The sequence below is a fragment of the Schistocerca americana genome, chromosome 10, assembly GCF_021461395.2.
Source record: "Schistocerca americana isolate TAMUIC-IGC-003095 chromosome 10, iqSchAmer2.1, whole genome shotgun sequence".
NCBI lineage: Eukaryota > Metazoa > Arthropoda > Insecta > Orthoptera > Acrididae > Schistocerca > Schistocerca americana.
Window position 1 is genome coordinate 106,305,517 of NC_060128.1, and position 20,364 is coordinate 106,325,880.

General features: G+C 34.8%; 1 protein-coding gene across 1 annotated transcript in view; it reads left to right on the forward strand.

The window, feature by feature from the left end:
* Positions 1-20,364, forward strand: part of LOC124552280 (tyrosine-protein kinase Fer-like) — a 118,869-nt gene that overhangs the window by 81,541 nt on the left and 16,964 nt on the right. The window contains exon 4 of the mRNA XM_047126558.1: positions 704-923. Coding sequence (XP_046982514.1) covers positions 704-923 — 220 coding nt within the window. The remainder of the gene's footprint in view (positions 1-703; positions 924-20,364) is intronic.

The window sequence follows — 20,364 nt, forward strand, 5'->3', positions numbered from 1 at the left end:
GACCTTACATTTCAGATGTGTTACGACACGTGGCTGTACCCTTCATTCGATCCCTGCGAAACCCTACAGGATTATGCACGACCGCATGCTGCCCTGGCCAGCACGTTCTCCAGATCTCTCACCAACTGAAAGCGTCTGGTCATTGGTGGTCGAGCAAATGGCTCATCACAATACGCCAGTCACTACTCTTGATGAGCTGTGGTATCGTGTTGAAGCTGCAAGGGCAGCTGTACCTGTACACACCATCCAAGCTCTGTTTGACTCAATGCCCAGGCGTATGAAGGCCGTTATTACGGCCAGAGGTGGTTGTTCTGGGTACTGATTTCTCAGGATCTATGCACCTAAATTGCGTGAAAATGTAATCACATATCAGTTCTAGTATAATATATTTGTCCAATGAATACCCGTTTATCATCTGCATTTCTTCTTGGTGTAGCAATTTTAATGGCCCGTAGTGTAGGTGACTTGTGTGCGCAGATGTGGTTCGAATGCCCTCCAGCGACCTACCAAGGCTTCGCTGGTTCCATGTCATGATATGTCACCGCTATTATTTGTGCCAGGGTGGACATACCAGCTATTAGGTAGATGGTCATAATGTTCTGGCTGATCAGTGTAAGGTTGCTCAAACAAAATGGAGAGAAAATAAATTTGAGCCTCAGAACTACCAGAAGACCGCGAAGGGGACACTGTGTGGATGTTTCAGGGTCAGTTCGGTGAAGTGCGCCTGGCCGTGCTGCGCAACACCGGTAAGCAGGTGGCGGTGAAGAAGTGCCTGAGGGACGGCGATGTGACGCTGGGGCAGCAGAGGGCGCTGCTGGAGGAGGGCCGGCTGATGCGCAGGTACCAGCACCCCAATGTGGTGCGCTTCATTGGCTTCTGCCTGGACGCCCGCTCCCCCATGGTCATCTTGGAGTATGTGAAAGGTGTGTTGCAATACTACACTTCCCTCTCATTTTGCTTTTTTAATTCTGTAGTAATACAAGGAAATTCTACAGCATGTTGAGAGGCACCCACATGCCTTGTTCGTACTGTGGCATCAAGCAGTCATGCCTGCGAGATGAGTGGTCTGCCAAGCGCGTGGATTCATTCTTACTTATCGAGTAACATGAGCTCTAGTACTCACAATTAAGTTACAAATTATTCTCCTGTTTGAATATTACGCAACGGAAACGGATAACGCACATCTGACTATTAGTAATTTACACAACTCTGACTGTTCACTACGCACTGGCAATACCACATTTTCTTTCTTACCCAACGGCTTTGATCAACACGTGGCCATCGCACTGAATATGAATGTCACACACATTATAAATTCTGGATATCATGACTACAGACTATTCGAAGGAAAAGGCCACCAATCTTTTTCCTTTCACTATCTTTTTATTCCGATAAATTCTATAACCTAAACACACCATTACATTTTCTACAACAATTACACATGAGAAACTCCGCCCAGTGGGCATGGCTTTACATTGGTGATTCTCTATCTTATGGTCTCGTAATTATCTAACACTACCGTGCACTTTCTGGATAGGATGGTGGATCTTTTGCTATATCTCACACTTCGACTCTCACACCCATCATCACAAAAATTTCCTCCAGACCGAGCGGTACAAAAAGGAACATGCATGACCCACTGCCTCTGAACCTATCTTGCTACTCTCCCATGCAAACCACACATACTTAAATTACATGAAATACACCACACTGGCGACATGGAATACAACACAAGGAATAGTCACAACGTTATAATCACATCACTTTCAGCTTTCCCACTTCAATTAGTATTCATCCCAGTTTCACACGACACTGCCCCACTTCGTAACTTTTCTTTCCTACTATGAACTCTGGAGGATATATGCACGTCTTCCTGTGCAGTGCAAGCCAAGTGGCGTTGCTGGATAGACGGCTGACTCACCTTGCTTCACTCTCAGAGTATTATAGTTTGAATCAAGCGTCACATGGAAACATAACACGCAAATTAATATTAAGAACATATTCGTCACACACGCGAGTCCTCAACTGATACCTTGGACGAGTACTTCTCTTTATCCTTTCTCTCATACACAGATTGAGACTCACACAGTACTCACCACGTGGAAGTGCTCTAATTTCAAGTCCTGCACACGCCATTTCTTAAATATTTCCAACTTATAGTAAACACGCCAGTAATTCAGCTTAACTTTAGCACTCGGAAGTATTTCAACTTATTTCTGCACGTGCTTTCATTGTGACCGTTGGTCGCTTCCGAAGGTTACTATGACCCCCTCACTATTACCTGCCTGTCATTTAATTCTCCCCTCAAAAGTTCCTCAAACAGAGAAATGATTATTCCAAACTACTCTTAAGTATTTCACATGCATACCATGTCTCCACTCTTTTTTCTTTATGGAGCACACCTAAGACAGGTCTTACCAACACAAGATCCAGCGCCAGAGTGCTGAAACAGGGCCGTTCTTCAGGTCAGCTCCCATCTCCGTCGCGGTGTGGGAGCACCTTGCTACCGTATTGGTCAGCCACATTTCAGGCGCCCAAAGCTCACGTAAATTTCATCTCTTTGGTTCCACCAAAGGTGAGCAAAGGACCGTCTCAAAGATGATCATATATTGCCCATTCACTATCTGCGGTTAGCAGACGACCATACATTCATTCATTTCACAGATCTCACCAAATTGGATATAGGGATTTATTTTGTAGGAGTGCACATGTGATCAATTAAATAAATAAATTTTCCTTCTTTCCTACACTGGTATCTGGCTTCAGTGTATTAAGTGTAATTGAGTTATTATTACAAAAAATATGTTGTTCTGACAAGAATAATGAAGAATGTTGTACCTATTTTCAATGTCAGGCGGTACTGTACCCTTTCAATGTAACATAAATGTTTGGCAGAACTTTCAAGGAACAGTCTTCACATGTAGAGGAATAACATGTGTTGGATGGAGATGTGGAAAAGAAACATTTGATTTCCATGTTACAGCTCAATTTCTCTTCACAATCACATTAGCGAATCTTCTGAGACCAAAAAATCTGCACATCACAAAAGAGCGATACCAGTTGTTCACAGATTGATATTCATACAGGTATCGACGGAAAATGCAAAAATTCTGAAGTTTCACAGCCGATGGATGATAGTGTGTTGCTGCAGCACTGTGTGCACGCACAACTCTCAAGGGTAGTAAACAGGGGACATATCGACACCAGGTCATATTGTGGATTTAACTCCATCTATTCGGTTGGACAATAACTATGCCTTGCAGTCAGGCACATGAGCATTATATGCAAATGTCAGCATTTGAGAAAGGGCTCAAAGAGTAATGGCCGAATTGCTCAACATTGGAGTTGGAGCGATGCTACTATTCAATCATGTTGACAAGAAGGGATGAACCATGCCCGATCAAGTCTCAAGAAGGAAGCCCTCGACCTAGAGAGACGACACAATGGAGGACCGAGCAAATCGTCAAAGAGCCACTCAGAGATCCAGATTCATCATCATCGTCGATATGACGCACAGCTGTTGCTTCATTCACCCCAAGGACCATTAATAGGTGCTCACAGAAAGGGGGCGACTACCATTGACCTCCATACACCAGCAAGTTCGTTTTCAGTGGTGTAGAGCACATTCATCTTGAAATCTCATTCATTCGATATGAGCCCTGATGATTAGCGAAGATGTGTCTGAAGACTCTCCAGGCTGCGGTGGGATATTAACCTGACTGACGCCCACCACAAGCCCTGGAAACCAGAAATGACGGTCTGAGCTGTCATTTCTTTCCACAACAGGACCAGTTTGATTGTCATCCTTGGCACGGTTACAGCATAGCGGTATGTCAACGATATTTTACATCATGTTTTGTTGCCCTTCGTGGCAAGTCTTCCCGACCTTACATTTTAGCAAGATAATGCTCACTCCCACACGCCGTGAGTGTCTACTGCTTGTGTCCGTGCTTGGCAAACCATACCTTGGTCAGAAAGGTCACCAGATGTCATGAAGCTAGTCGCAATTAATGAATCATTCCGTGGTTGCGCGTCATACCAATTACTTTGTAACTTCTGGTTTGTTTTTGAAACGCCCTGCTAAACCCGCAGCACAGGACAGATAGTTTAAGTTGTGGAAAGGGGCCAAAATAAGTGGCTGTCACTTACACTCGAGCATACAACCTCGAGCATACAACCTTTTATTTGATCAAACATTACAAGAGCCAAGAAATTAAAAAAAACACACAGCTTTAAAATTGGAACTTAATTAGCGGCTGAATGCGCCGTAGCCGGCCGATGTGGCCGAGCGGTTCTAGGCGCTTCAGTCTGGAACCGCGCTGCTGCTGCAGTTGCAGGTTCAAATCCTGCCTTTGGCATGGATGTGTGTGATGTCGTTAGGTTAGTTAGGTTTAAGTACTTTCTAAGTCTAGGGAAATGATGTTAAGTTCCATAGTGCTTAGAACCATTTGGATGTGCGATACAATCTCATGCCTTAAGGGCAAGACCGCTTTAATTTAAAAACGGCTGAAAGCCAATAAAGCACAACCAAAATCACAAATTTAAAAGGCAAAGCCTTATCATAAAACAGTTCCTTAATTAGGCTAAAGGCCCAAAGAATCTGACACATGAAGAGCAAACAACTTAAATTCAAAATCGGCTGAAGGCCTAAAGAATCCTACAGTTTAAGAGCAAAACAACTTTAATCTAAAAATCGTCTAGGAGCCATACAAGTACAAACAACAAGAACAAACAAGAAAAGGCAGTACACTCAACGGCACTCAGAAGTTCTGAGGGTCGGCCTGGAATTCAAACACTAATGCTCGCTTAGGTGAGACAGGCAGTCGTCCCAACCATTGTCGACCTGACGACGACAACCCAACTGACAGACAGTCAACGGACCCACCGACAAGATAACCTCTGCTTCACCCGACCAGCACACAACAGGCAGTTCAATGGAACAACGTAGAAGGTATTGGCGCCTACAACCAAGTAAACATTGAGCTGTCAAATTACACAGCATGCTGGACAGCGGCAACACAATGAGGAAACTACACTGCCTAAATTTACATCAATGGCCAGGGCAGGTAACTAGAACGTTAACGGCCACAAGGCAGAAGATTCTGCTGGTGCACTTCAATTCAAATACCCAAGTACAGTTAAACTCCACCGGAGGGTGGCTTAAATTTGCCAACTTGAAAACAGACGTTGTTGCTTGCAGGAATATCCCAACAGCCGACAACGAACTCCAAACGACACAATGTGAACAATCGTGACTTGCTGGTAGATTAAGCGAAAACTCAACTTTCATGTCCAGGATCGGTGAGCCACGAACCTCATAGCAATGGGAACAGCACCACACACTCTGACGCCGCATAGAGGTCGCCAGCAGGCCCGGCCCAACTAAGCGCTGTGGAGATTTCCTCACTGCTCCACACCAACCGACCGACTGCCCGCACACAGCCCAGCCAGGAACTATAAACGCCAGGCCGAAGATAGTCCAAGGTGGGAAATCGATACACACCGCTAATGCTACCCACGGAAAGAGAGGATAACAGCATAATCACGATAACTGCGTGAGACTAAACATAGAATAGCAACCAAGGTTTAATCCAATGCATAGCATGAACCAGCCATGCCTCAGTTTTGTCTGATGGTTTTAAAAAAAAACAAATATGCAGCAATCCCATTGATAAGGTTGAAGCACTTGGACAGCGAACTGTATACTCTCGTCACATGTCGTGAGATGATGTGGGTGCGCCTGAAACAGTAACTCAGTACATTGATGAAGGCCGCATTGTACCCAAGTGCGGGTATGACAGCTGGAATATGTCCCAAAGAGTTACAAGTATTCATTAAATTACAGTATTTGACATGCTTAAGTAAGTGTTGCATTTCTTGTTATGGTATTCTGTGAAATTTGACCCTATTTATGGGAGGACGAAAACGTCATATAGTAGACAAACAGTTATCAGCATCTATAAGAAGGGCGATCGAAACATATGTGATAACTACTGTGACATATTCATGTTCTGCATGGCTGGTAAAATTTTTACTACAATTTTGTTGAATCGGCTCCAGACTCTTTCCGAAACTGTACTTCTAGAATCTCAGTGCAGATGTCGCCCCTATGGAGGAACTATTAATGTGATCGTCTGTGCACAACTGCAGTATAAGTGCAGGGAACAACGCCTTTGATATAGTGCCCAGAGAAACTATTTGGGAGATCTTAAAACGTTTTTGCTGCCCTGAACACTTTGTTAAACTGATTCAAGCTTTCCATGACGATATGTCTGGGCAAGTGCTATACTTTAATGGTACATCTGACAAATTTCGAATTTCTGACGAACTGAAAGGATGTGTCCTCACTCCAACGTTGTTTGCTCTGTACATAGCAGCCATGCTTCAGGAGACGTAGGTCTGTAAAGAATGCAAGAGTGGAAACTAAATACAAATTGGACAGAAGACTATTTAATAAGTCCAGACTGCGCTCTAAAACGTTCACAAGCTTCACTCAAGTAACTGAACTACAGTACACTGATGACAATGGTACTCCAACTCACACACCCACAAAGCTGCAACTGTAAATTGTTTTGGTACACAACATAAACGGTTTGGCATGACCATCAACATCAAAAAGACAAATGTACTAACATAGCCAGATCCTGTAACTGCCTTTCTGGATCTAAATGTCTCTATTTGAGCACACCTTTGGAACAAGTAGATCAGTTTCTCTATCTAGAAAGTATATTATGAACTAACTCCTTGCTGTGAAAGCACATGGAGAACACGATGTGTGCCACATATGTTGCTTTTGGACGTCTCCTACATTGGGTCTTCCTGAATAAATAGCTGACACTATGCACCAAACTGATAGTGTATCAAGCAGTTGTTTCTCCCCTAATCTATGGTTGCGATAGCTGGAGGCCACATCGCCATGATCTTCAGAAATTAGAATGCTTCAACCATCACAAGCTTAGGTACATTATGAACATCAAGCTGGGCAACTTCACATCAAACACTACGCTTCATTAGAAGGCAATGATGTATTGTATAGAAGCCATAGTTGTTGGTCACCAACTCAGATGGACTGAGTATGACGGACGGATGAACAACAACAAACTGCCTCGACAAATTTTGTATAGTGAAGTGAGCCCACGTAGGCTCCTCTGAAGTGCTATAAGGACCAAGTCAAGGAGAATGTCTGTGGCAGGAAAATGAGAAACGTCAGAAATGCAAACTTCGCCAGGTGCAGCCTTTCACCTTCTGTTATGTGTAATGTTATGTGGCTGCATGTTTCGTACCAGAATTGGTCTGCTAAGCCAACATAGGCGTCTCCATACTTGAACTGCCATGCAGTAATGGAAACCCAGGAGAAAAATTAAAACTCGGATATGAGTATCAGTCCCAGACCGAAAACGTTTACAGTCAAATACCTTTGCACTAGATAGGGCAGTATTTGATATTGCACCCACTGCCAGCTGGCAGCAACACATTTATAATCATCTTTGAAATTTCATGTTTGCATTATATACTACAAGCTTTTTACTCAAGTTCTCGTATAGTTCCACTAGTGTCAGTTTTTGTAACTCCATGCACTGATGAGCCAAACCATTATGACCACTGTCCACCCACTGCTCGCTTTGTGGCCATGTGACATGACAAGGAAAAGTATGCGAGCAGAGTGGAGACAAATGGGGGATCATTCCGTCGCCAGTGTGGGAGGCAAATGGGGAAATACACTGACGTAAGCAACTTTGATAAAACACATATTGTTATGGCCTGATACTTGAGAACGAACATTTCGGAAACGTCGAAGCTGATCAGCTGTTCGCATGTTACTGTCGTGAGCATATACTGCCTTTGTCATAAAAGTTCTAGGACAGGTTTTTTTCCTGAATTTACAGCACTTTGTTACATGGTATGTGTGATCCTAGAAATGATCTTGGCCATGTTTCTGTACAAACTCACTAGGTGGCAGGGCTGTGCATAGCAACCACTGTTTGGAGTGACATAGTCAATGCTGATTGTGAACAAAGAGCAGAAAGTTAAGTTCTGTGTTAAGCTTGGGAAAACCTCTAGTGAAGTGTGGACATTGATTAAGGAAGCATATGTGGGCAAAGCACTCTCAAAAAGTCGTATTTCGAGTGGCACAAAAAGTCGCACGAAACCAGAGATTCAGTGCAAGACCATCCCAGAGCTGGTGGCCTGTCTACAGCACATACCGTGGACACAAGTGATTATGCGAAAAATAAGATTTAAAATTACACAAGTAAACAAGGAAGTTTTAAGAAAAATGAAAATGGTGGAAATATTATGCAAGAGCACATTAGTTTAAGATCAACAATGTATGCTTATTGAGTAGATGAAAAAGAATATAAAATTTAAAATGCTAAAAAATCTGTTTGAGAAAGTGTAATTATTTTTGATGATTATAAAAACGTGCAGACAACAAAATAAAATTAAATAAATTATTTGAACACGAATTGTCTGTAGTTGAATATAGTAAAAATATTATAAAATCTGATGATGATAAATGTATTATATTAGAAGAGGGAATAAGTGCTTTACCATATAGAGAATATAAAATAAAACATCTAACAAATTAAATTTTTTATAAGTCTGTAATGAATATGTATGAAAATTTAAAAAGTAAAAACCTTAAAATGTGTTCTTAGTTAAAAAATGTTTTATAATATTTTTTCATGATAGGGTGATTTTTGTTGTCTTTTCATATATCTTTTATAAAATGTTTAGCCAAAAAAATTGAACCTGTCGACAATTCTTTTCCTTTTTTCCTAATCACAAGCTTTTTTCTATTTCCTTGAATCACCACAACTATGAATATATGTAGAAGAAATTTTTTACTTCCTTTTCAAAATTTTTGAAGTAAATGTGTTTGTATTCAAGTTAGTGATAAGTTCTTTTATATGTTTTGACTAACTTTCTCTATAGTTATTTTGTTTCTTTTTGTACAATCAATACAGCTAATTCTAAGGCATATGCATCCTTGTTATTTTTAGTTCTTAGTTAATTTTTTGCTTGTTTACACAATGGACTAATCATGTTATTAGCATTTTACATTTAAATACAAAAAATTATTTTTATTAATAAGAATAAGAATTTAATGAATTTAATTACATGTTAATAGAGTCTTATTTAGATCTTAAAAATAAAAATCTTATATTTAAGGATAAACAAATGTTGATAATTATTTATGAGGAATTATTTAGAATTAATTATCAACCTAATTTTTCAAATTTATCAAAAGAATGAAAAATATATTGGATATTATTGGTTGACGTATTATTTCGTAATTTTGACAAATTTTTCCAGAAAAGAAATTTTTGTGATTTAATTATAAATTTCCTCAGAATATGAAATTAATTTTTGAAATACTTTTTCCATAAATAAATTTTAAATATTGTTTATAACGATTTTTATATAAATCTAATAAACTAAAAGTCTTTAAACCAAAATTAAAATTCCAAAATAATTCTGACACTGGGTCATTTTTATTAACTTTTGTTTTAATATCAAAAAATGTTCTTTCTTCTTTAAGAAAATAATAACCATCCAATACCAAACAAGATTAAATTTTCAATAACTAACTCCATTTATACAGAAACAGTTATATTAGATAATTTTATTTCTACTCATTGTTATATGGATTATTAAATTCTAACCATTTAACATTGTTTGTTTCAAATATTTCTTTTGACCAGTTTGCTAACCATACTTTTTCAAAACTTTAAATTTGGTTTTAGTAACTTATAAATTTCTTAATTAAAATTTTTCAATAAGATTTTTTTCATTTTCTTGGTTTACATGTCTGATTTTATTTTATTGTTGATTATTTGTGTTATTTGAGTCATCAAGTTTATTAACTAAATTAACCCATTTATAATTTTCTTGTAAATTAAATGCTTCGACACATTTTTCTGTTAATAGCATAATAAATCATTAACAACAGATGCTTTTAATTCGCTAATAGTTAAATAAGGATAAATAGAAAAATTTTTTATCCTTCAAATGCTTTATCATAAAATTCTTTACCATTATTGTTTGTAAATTTTTTATTTTTTCCCACTGTTCTGACTTTAACTGGAATGGCCCAGCAAATTTTTAAAATATGTCAATAATAATTAGCAAACATTTATATTCATTATTAATTTTTTATTCTGTCTAATGTACCATGAATCCATTTCGACTAAGACAGCTTACTATAAATTAGCTATTAAAATTGAAATTACATTTTTTGTAAATTTTTTGCATTGATTTTGATTCATTAATATATAATTTATTAGTGAATATGTAATCAATTAACTGCAATGTTTTTAACAAATTTTTTTTGTACCACAAATTGAACAATTGCTTCAGTTTTTTGTTTTGTTTTCTTAAGTCTTGTTCTATGATGATTATGTGTTTCAGGAAATGTATTACACCTTAAATAGTGGATGTGATTGTCATTTATATAGACAAAAAATGTTTTAGTCCTAAATTATTTCACTAAATATAATTAATTTTACATCAACTGCAATAGAATCTTCTAAGCTAATAACCAGAAAATTTGATTTGTACACTATTTTTATTGATTTGTTAGACTTAGTTCATACAAACAATAATAATAATTCTTTATTGATATTTCGACCCACAAAAACCACAAACCAAATTTAATTATTTGTTTATCATATACTTTCTGAACAATATTACTTAACTCCTTTCAATATGGAGTTAGATCTCGTTTAGAGTAGTAACCTGAATAAACCATTTTCTACTTCACTTTTTTGAAAAGTAGTTTGATAGATTTGTTTTATACTAATATTTATTAAACTTTTTATCAGATGGGCCAGTTACATTTACTATTCTTCTACTTTTGAAAGGAATATAATTTTTAATAAATAAAAAAGTTAGATATTTATTTCTGAAACTACATGATTGGTCTCTTTAATCTTGGATTTACAGATGACTGAAAACTTTCGACATATTAAGTTTGTTTGGTAATGTTTGTAGTAATAGTTCTATTTTTTCATTTATTGAGTATTTTATAATTTTATTCGTTGTTATTCATTACTCTGTTGATGTATTTATTTTTGGACTTCCTGTTTTTCATTTTTGATCGAAATTTAGTGATATTTGAGTGAAATTTTTCAAATTTTGAAAATTTATTTTTTATTTTTATTCTAATTATTGAAAACTTTAGATTTTATAAAAATTGCGCTTGAGTTAGCACGTAACTTATTTCCATATATATCTGTTTACTAAGTGTATAATATGATTAAACATTTAATACATATATAATACATTTAAAATAAATTGACATAAGGTACCACAAGTAAGTTTGTTATAATTTTAAATTCTTTCGACTTTATAATACAATTTATTTATTCCTAAATAATTTACTAGTTGTTTTGGTGTTTTTCCTACAAATGAAACAAAAACAAGTTTTATACCTTTATTCTTATATTTTCAATTGCAGTGGCTGCCAATATGATGAGATATATCTAAATATACTAATACTCATTCTAAATTTTTCGTTTATCGGGTAATTCATAAATCATAAAACACCACAAAAATACTTAATTTTAATTATTTAAGTAAATCTTTGTTAAAATTAGATTATGGGTTATTAAATTTTTTGATTGCTTTTGTGAAATCTCTCTTACTTTTTTCAAACATTTATACTTTTTTCCATTAGTAGAGTGTTTTCTTCCTTCTTCCAATTCATTATTTTCTTTGATTATCATGAATTGATTTTGCATCTAATGCTGCATCACCAGCTAATGAACCAAATCCATCCAATGCAACAAGTAAAATTGGTGAAAATCTACTTTCATGTTTCGTTTCTTTTTTCATTAAATATTCAACAATTTGTTTTACATCGGCAGTACCAAATGTAATAAGCAAATTTTCAACAGGTTTTTGTATCTATGAAGTTTTTGTGCATCAGTTATAAAATTATCAATACCTGACAACTGATCATTTTTTAATTTAACTTTAATAAATTTTTGTTTTATTTTACATTTGGAAGTTTAATATAATGAACCTTAACATTGTTCATTTACACACAGTAGGAATGTTATTAAAAAAAAATAAGCCCCTTTCCTTACCATCAACATTTAAACATTTTCCATACATTATTCCTTGAACAGCTGTTGCTTCTAACTTTTCACTGATTGAAGAATCACTATAATATGTTCCTTGTTTTCCAATTAACTGAAGTGCTTTATCTGCTTTATGTTTTTTCCAAATCTTTATTTCCTCTATGAGCAATATCTTGTTTTCTACAAGCTTCATCTAGTTGGCTTATTCGTTTAACACTTCTAGCTATACTTTTTTCTAATGTTGTTCCAGCTATATATCATGCAAATAGCAATTTATTGATTAACATTATTAACTAATCCTTCCCCATATTTGTCACATTTTCCAAAAATCCGATTAAATAAGGAAACCCTTTCAATCTATTATAATAAAATCACTAAATCATTTTGTTAACATCTTTGTTATTACAAGATTTTCACTTTTTTAATTTTATTTTAGCTAATTCTTCAACATGATTTATTTAGAATATATTGATTCAGCAGAGAGTACTTTTCATCCAAATATATTTGGTTGGTTCTTGTGTATGGTTTTCAATCAAATGTTCACTTTTTGTAATGAACCCTTAGATATCTTTCTGAAAAACTGAGAAATAATTTCCAATAAGTTTTTTTATCAATTTGTTAGCTTTTTTGTCATAAATTTGGAAAATTCAACAGATTAAAATTCATTGCCTACATATCCCATAGCAATTTGTTTTCCAGTTAAAACATTAATTAAACCATCTGTAGCATCATATACTTTATTACTAATGGTTTATTATCGCAATTGAATTTAACTGGTAAATTACCAACATATTTACAATCAGCTGAAGGACTTAATCCAAAAGTTCTCTTTGTTGTGATTTACATCTGTTATAGAATTCTTTCAAATATATTTATTTCCTTAACATCTTTGTTTTTAATTTTTTCCTTCCTTTTTGATTATTCTCTAACAAATTATTTATTTCTGATTCACATAATGTATGATCCATCTTACCACTATCAAATTGTTTAATTGTTCGAGTTTCGTTAAATTCTTCTAAATAATATGGATTATAAGGCACCATTTCTTTTTCAGCTTCTCTATTTTCTTAAGAAGCGTTTAACACATTATCTCCTAAACCTCAATTCCTTGTTTATGTTATTCAATTGCATCGATAACTGGCTAATCTTCCTTTTAATATGTCTCATATTCTATTCTTTGTTGTTTTTTCCATGTTTAACTCTTCTGTTTATTTGTCTTTTAGTTTTGACTCATTCAGCATTTTAAGAAACTCTGGCTTGTATTTTGAAAAACTTTTTTAAGGATGAAAAACAATAATCAATTTAATGTTATGTTCATCATTTTACTCAACTTTTTGAAGTTCAATGCTTTATGTTCAACATTTATGTGTTCAAACCTTAAAAAAATTTCAGTCTTTTCTCTGTATTCACTACCATTCACTACCATTAACTTCTTTTCACATTTATTGACATAAAACCAAATTCTTCTCTATTCCAACATTTAGTACATATTTTTTTAAAGTGTTGAATTGCAAATCATCACTAACAAATTCATATTACATATAATTTAAATTTTATTATCTTGCCTAAAAATATTTTTAAAATGTAAAATAACTCAAAGAAATTGTTTTGGTATTTTTGAAAATGTTGGACTTCAATAAAAACAATCTATTCCTTTGGGCCCACCTTAAGTAAAATAATCTGTAACTATATCTTGATTTTTATGAATGAAAGCATCAAAAACTACAACTGAATTATTTTCACATTCATCTAATGGAATAATTTCATCACTGTTTCCAATGGAAGTAGTAATTATTTCGTAATTTTATATTCTACTTTTTGAATCTTTTTATAAATTCCTGATATAGTTGTTAATGTAAAAATGATTAATGTTACTCCAGTTTAACCTTGCCAGTGCTAGAATATAATTATCAGTCATTAGTGTTGCTTTTCTACAACCACTTCGTCCTATTATTGAAAACTGAATAGAATTTGGTAAAAGTTACGATTTTTATTTTTCAGTTGTTTTCTCGAATTCTTATTTTTGGTTCCGAAGTTTTATTAATATAAATGATTAATTAATACAGTTTAGTGATAATTCATCTGTTCTTAATAAATATTAACTATTCCAATAAAAGGGCCTTGCAAAAATGTTCACTAGTTGATTTTTTATTCAACATTTTTAACTGCAAATAGTACATCAAAATACAATAAATTATACACTAATGAAAAAACAATACAAATTCTTGTTGCCCAATATAGTTTGAAAAATTTGGAAAAATCTATTCAATTAGAAAACCCGATATACACATTACAGAAGGCAAATTTTTTTATAGTGATTCAGTTGGTGAAACTTCAGGATTTAATTATCAAATTGCCGAAAATAATTTGAAATTAATGAAAAAATTGCTTATGATGTTTATGAAACTATTCCATTTGAATTAATAATTATTAATGTTAGTTTATCTGATTGAATATTTCTTAAACATAGTGGCCATTTCGATAGAGTAACTAATATTATTTTTTCATTGAAACCAAATGTAGAATTTTTGGAAACATTAATTTGTAACCAAATTATCCGATAAATATTTCAGTGTTTTATAGTTTTTAAAATTTAGAAATAGCTTTAATTGACGAAAATGATACTTTGATTGACTTGAACGGTCTTGTGTAAAAGTAATTTTTAAAATCTCTTACTAAAGTTTTTCGTTAATAAATCATGAATGAACACGAGAGTTATAAATTTTACTCACTTCCTGTTAATGAGGAAGCAAAAAATAATTCAAATTGTCCAAAGAAGGTAACAGGAATTAACATTAACATTGGTGAAGGTTGGATCTACCTACATATTAACGTCATATGGCATTTGATGTTTCACATGGACAGAACAGATTTTTCAGCTATGATAGTAACTCAAATATTAAATAATTGATACTTAGATGTTAAAGTTGTTCAATGATATTAAATTAAAAAAGGAACTAAAATTTTGTCCGGAAATGAATATTCACTTGTTCCCTCATCAATTCAAGTAAATTTATTAACTATGTAAGGTAGTGGTGAAATTGAAAAAGAAAGATATACTTTATCTATTAGTATTATTAGAAAGATTTTTTGGATTTTAAAGGAATAATTCACTTGGAGTTCAAGAAAAGACCAAGAAGATTCTGTTCTGAGTTGGTAATAATGATAATAGTACACCCTTAAAAGAAAAGAAAATCAATGTTAAAAGTATGGAAGTTCATGTTTCTGTTGTTAAATATGAACAAACAACTTCACTTGAACTAGAACAGGAAAATCTGAAAATCCATAAATTCCAATTTCTGTTTTTGAACAAGAATCTGTTAATATTGCTGGATTAAATCGAAAACGATATGTATTACATGGAAAAAATGACATGTTTCGTAAAGAATTATGGAATCTTGATCCACAGAATATTTAAAAAAATGTATTATTCATGTAGAGATTTTCAAAGAATAACACAAGAAATAACAAAGTAAATGTAAGTACATTCAAATTTATTGAAAATTATCCTATGTATGTAATGAACATGTCTAGAAGAATGAATGTTTTAACTACTCAGAAAACAACGACATTCTGTGAATTTTTAATGAAAATGTTCCAAATGATACAATTGCATATATAATTATGTATGGTAAAAGGAATGTAATTTATGATTTACAACACTGAACAGTATTTTTGAATAAATATACGAATCAAAAATTAGAAAAAGTTGTAGAAATGTTAACTTCATGTTTACATTTCTTTTGAAGTATTGTTGGAAAGATATAGGAAACTAAAATTGAAGAATTATATTTTAAGAAATTAAAACCTTTGATAAATATTTTATTTTTGGAAAATCCAAATTTTTGAAAATACTAACTTTTTGAAATTGAAAATAGCAATTTTCTGAAATTTTCAGTTTCAATAATTTAGTATTTTCAACTTTTACAAATTTGAAAAATCTACATTTCTTCTACATAAATAAAAGGAAAACGAAATAGATATGAATGGTAGCATTGAAAATGTAAGTGAACTTAAGAACTGTAATAATATTTATGCAGAAGTGTTCATTAGATTAACTGAACTGAAAAAAATTAATTTTCCAACAATTGAGAAACTGAAATTTTGGTAACTAAAAATTGAAAAAAATTTTACTTTTACATGATAAATATAAAATTACTCCTTGAGATCGTCATATTAAAATCATTTCTGAAGGTGATAATAAATTAGAGAAAATTGTTGGATTAAATTTTATGTACAGTAGTAAAAAAACAAAATAAAGATCATTCAACTCATGTTATTGAAATTCAATAAATTTTAGAATTTTTGTATATTTTTATATTTTTAACTGAATAAATTTAGTTTGTTGAATGTTAAATTTTAAGTAAAAAATTAATTTTTGTAATGAACTGGAATTTTTTGTGGGTAAGATACATTTTTGAATGGGGGATACAGCAAAACTAAAATCTTAGTTTTAAAACAGGGAATTTTAAAAAGATATGCTCTTTAGTCCAAAACTCTCATATATATATATATGCTACTCGAAAAATTAATATAAAACTCGTCTGTCACACACTAACAAATGAACAGAAAAAGCAAGGACGAAAAATTTCTACTGAACTTCTGGATATAGCCAGAAGGTATTGAACATTTCTGTCAAAGCCTACCGCTGGAGATGAAAGTTGGGGAAACCAGTATGACCCTCCCACAAGCGCCAAAGTGCTGAATGGTGGAGCCCTAGATCACCAGCCTCCAAAAGAATCAAACGACACCCTTTGACAACATAGACAACGGTGATCACATTCTTTGCTAGTAAAGGATTAGTTCGCCATGAATATGTTCCTCGAAATCAGTGAACCAAACTCTTTACATAGAAGTCTCGAAACATTTGCAATGGGCAATTAGAAGGCACGTCCTCAATTGTGTTATACTCAGCACTGGTTCTTACTGCATGATAATCCAAGATCCTGAACCGAGTATGTGGCGACACATTCTGTTATTGCCATCCCACATCTGCTGTATTCGCCGGACCTCTCGTCTTGCGATTTTTCTTGTTCTTGTGAGTGAAAAGCGCCTGAAAGGAAACCTTCAGCGAGATACCGCAGACGCCCAACAGGATTACAAGCAGCACATTTGAAAATTCCCCTGCTTGCTTCTAATACCTCCAGAAACGTTTGCAACTGTGTATGGAGAACCTTTGATAGGATCTAGGTTCACTACTTTGTAAGTGAAATATTCTATTTTTTTCTATACCTGTCCTGGAACTTTTCTGACAAAGGGAGTATCCAAAGTGGTTGAAGAACGATCAAACCACGAGCGGCCAACCAGATATCAGATGCCAATGACTCGTCACAGGATGTGGAGGGTGGTGGCTTGCTGAACCAAGAAGCTATGAAGCTGGCGGTGATATTTTTTGGTTCTTCAGTGTGTGATATGCCCTATACAGGAAGGAAGGAAGATTGGGTTTAATGTCCGTCGACATTGAGGTCATTATGGCACAAACTCAGGTTGTGTCACAGATGGCGACTGGTCATGCCTGTTGAAAAAAACCTTTCTGGCACTTGCCTGGAGTGATTTACAGAAATCATAAAAAGCCCACATCTGGATAGCCGGATGTGGGCTTGAACCAGCTTCATTCTGAATTTGAGTCCAAGCTGCTAACCACTGCACCTGTTCGAGTGGTTGGCCAGTACAGGAGACAACGGAGATATCTGAAAGAATGTCGCAATATGTTATTCACCATTGTCATGCAAGCATTTAGATTGTCAGGTTCGTGTTGACCAGTTGCTATCAGCTTAATTTGTTGCTATAAGGTGGAAGGTGTTTATGTCATGACTGAAAAACCTTTCCAGTGGTCGGTCCTTCATATCAGAGCGCTCAGTTTGGGACGCCTTAGCTACCATCTGTGCAGCTTATCGCACACCTTCGTGTTGACCCATCAAGTGCGCGCCCAACATCACTGCTCTTCGCCTCTGGCGCTGCTCTGAGAGTTATCGATCTGTTTACATCTGTTATAGTCTGCGTCAAATAGGAAGGCGCTTCTGTACATTGAGGCGGAGGGGTGGGAAAGCCTGGAGGGGAAGAGTTTGTGCATGTGTGGTGACAGAGAGCAGGCAAACGAAGTCAGTGTTGCCGAACTGTGATGGTGCAATCAACAATCAGTTACAGTTAGCTATGGTACATCATATAATACTTTCAAATCTACGAGGAGAATAATACATTTTAAAACCTATTTCGGTCAATCGCCTACAAGAGAGAAATCTTACTCCACATCTTGACGTTCCATCTACCACTCCACAACATTTGTCTGTGTGACATTGGAAGGGGAGAATAGTCGACATAGCTTTGTGAGGACGACAAGTACAATTTTTCCAAAAATGTTGGTTGTCTGATGTGAAGATATTCGAAGGTGGTTGCGACAATTGTAATTTATTGCGATTTGGTCTGTATTATAAGTAAAAATTGTAATACACAAGAAAATTAACTTAAATCCAAATCAGTGCATATGATTGACAGCTGATTGTACTGTACATAATTTTTTAATTATGTGTATATGAAACTGTCTGATTGTAGTTAAATGTAAATCAATCTATACAGATTGATTTACATTACTGGTAGCAGACACGAGAGTAAAAGATTACCGTAAAAATTGTTAATGTGTTGTCATATTTTTCGCTTTCAACGGGCATTACAAGTGTAAACTGACTCCTTCGACATTATGGTGAAAGACACTTTTTATAATCCATTGAAAAAGCAAACAATTCGCCATCTTCTGTGAATAACTCGAGGGAATTTCGACCGATAACGTCGGAAAGCACCTATATCTCGACAGGGGTTTCTGAAGTTTTTATCCAGCCATGCTCTCTCCGGTAAATAGAGTGTACAGCACGTTGGCGAAAGCTTAACTTCTCCTTGGGCAACATGTTGAAAATTATAGAGTACATACTTCATAGGAAACAAATTCCTAATCAGTATAGGTTAGGAAATTCCCATGTAATATGTACGCAATGATATGTTGATGAACATATTTTTGATGTCATAAGTCTTTAAAACCAAGAAACGACATTACTTCACTTTATTCCAAAGTTTATATCATAAGACCATCGTTACTGCTATCAGAGGGCGTGTGTGAACCACTTGACTGCACATTTAGTATGATGGGTTCAAGGCATTTATCCATCTTCACCTCCCTATCAGCGTCTTCTTTCCGAAGCTTTTCACTGTGCCACACACAGCGTACCCAAACTGAAGGGAGACGTTGTATGTTGCTTCGTCCACAAGCGATTCAGTGTCTGTTAACTTGAATGTTTTGTTTCTTGCACTCACAACATTTTAACCTGTGCCCAAATTAATTCTGTCGGATTATACTGACAGTAATGTGTGGGCAAACGTAAAATTGCTGTGACCACATTCAGGTGCAAGAAGGCCAAATTTGTACATTCCATCGGGTTACCTATATATGTTAACGAGCTGTAAATGTTCGCCACTAGTCTGGCCTAAACTGTGCAGAATTTTTTATTTTGAAGCCAGAGCACAATATGCTCTTTTGTTGTGTTCGTATTTCGTGTTTTCTTTGTAATTGCTGAACGATAACAGGCACGAAAATCACAATGACCGAATTCGAAGCAAAATATGGCAAGAATTGTTCTCTGAACGACTTCTTGAAACTGAGAGCTTTATTTTCCGCATAACAGTCACTGCTTATGTTCTTACATCTAAATACAGGTTTACTCTCAACAATAAAATCAAAAGAAGAGAATAATTATCCGAGACCCTTCTCCCATAGGAATTTTAAAACCGACAGTACCATCACTCATTAACCAACAGGTATTCACGGAATTTTTCCAATTCACCCAAGTTTCATCGAGATAATAGGCTTTGAACTACCGCCTTCTCTTGAATTGTGCATCTTTATGAGGGTTGTTGTTTGTGTTGCACCCATGTCACTTCTTTCAATAAAAACCCTGTTCTTAACTTACTTGCAACCAATGTCTTTTTAAATGCTTTGAGTTTATGGCTTTGAAGCCAATTTTCTCATGCATATTAGAAACAAGCTTTTGTAATCTCGAATATTCTCTACTCATATACATTTCAAATTCAGAGCACTTTTATATATCGTTGTCAAAACCATCCATTTTTCTTGCAGGTTTTTTGCAATTTAGATGCTTTCCAGGCGGCATGAATCCAAATTTTCCTGAGATTTGTACACCTCTGATATTTTCATTTACTATTCCCTGTGCAATGCTTTTGCTGACACATGCTTCTGCGGTTCATTATTGCGTTTTCAAAATGTCAAAAATAG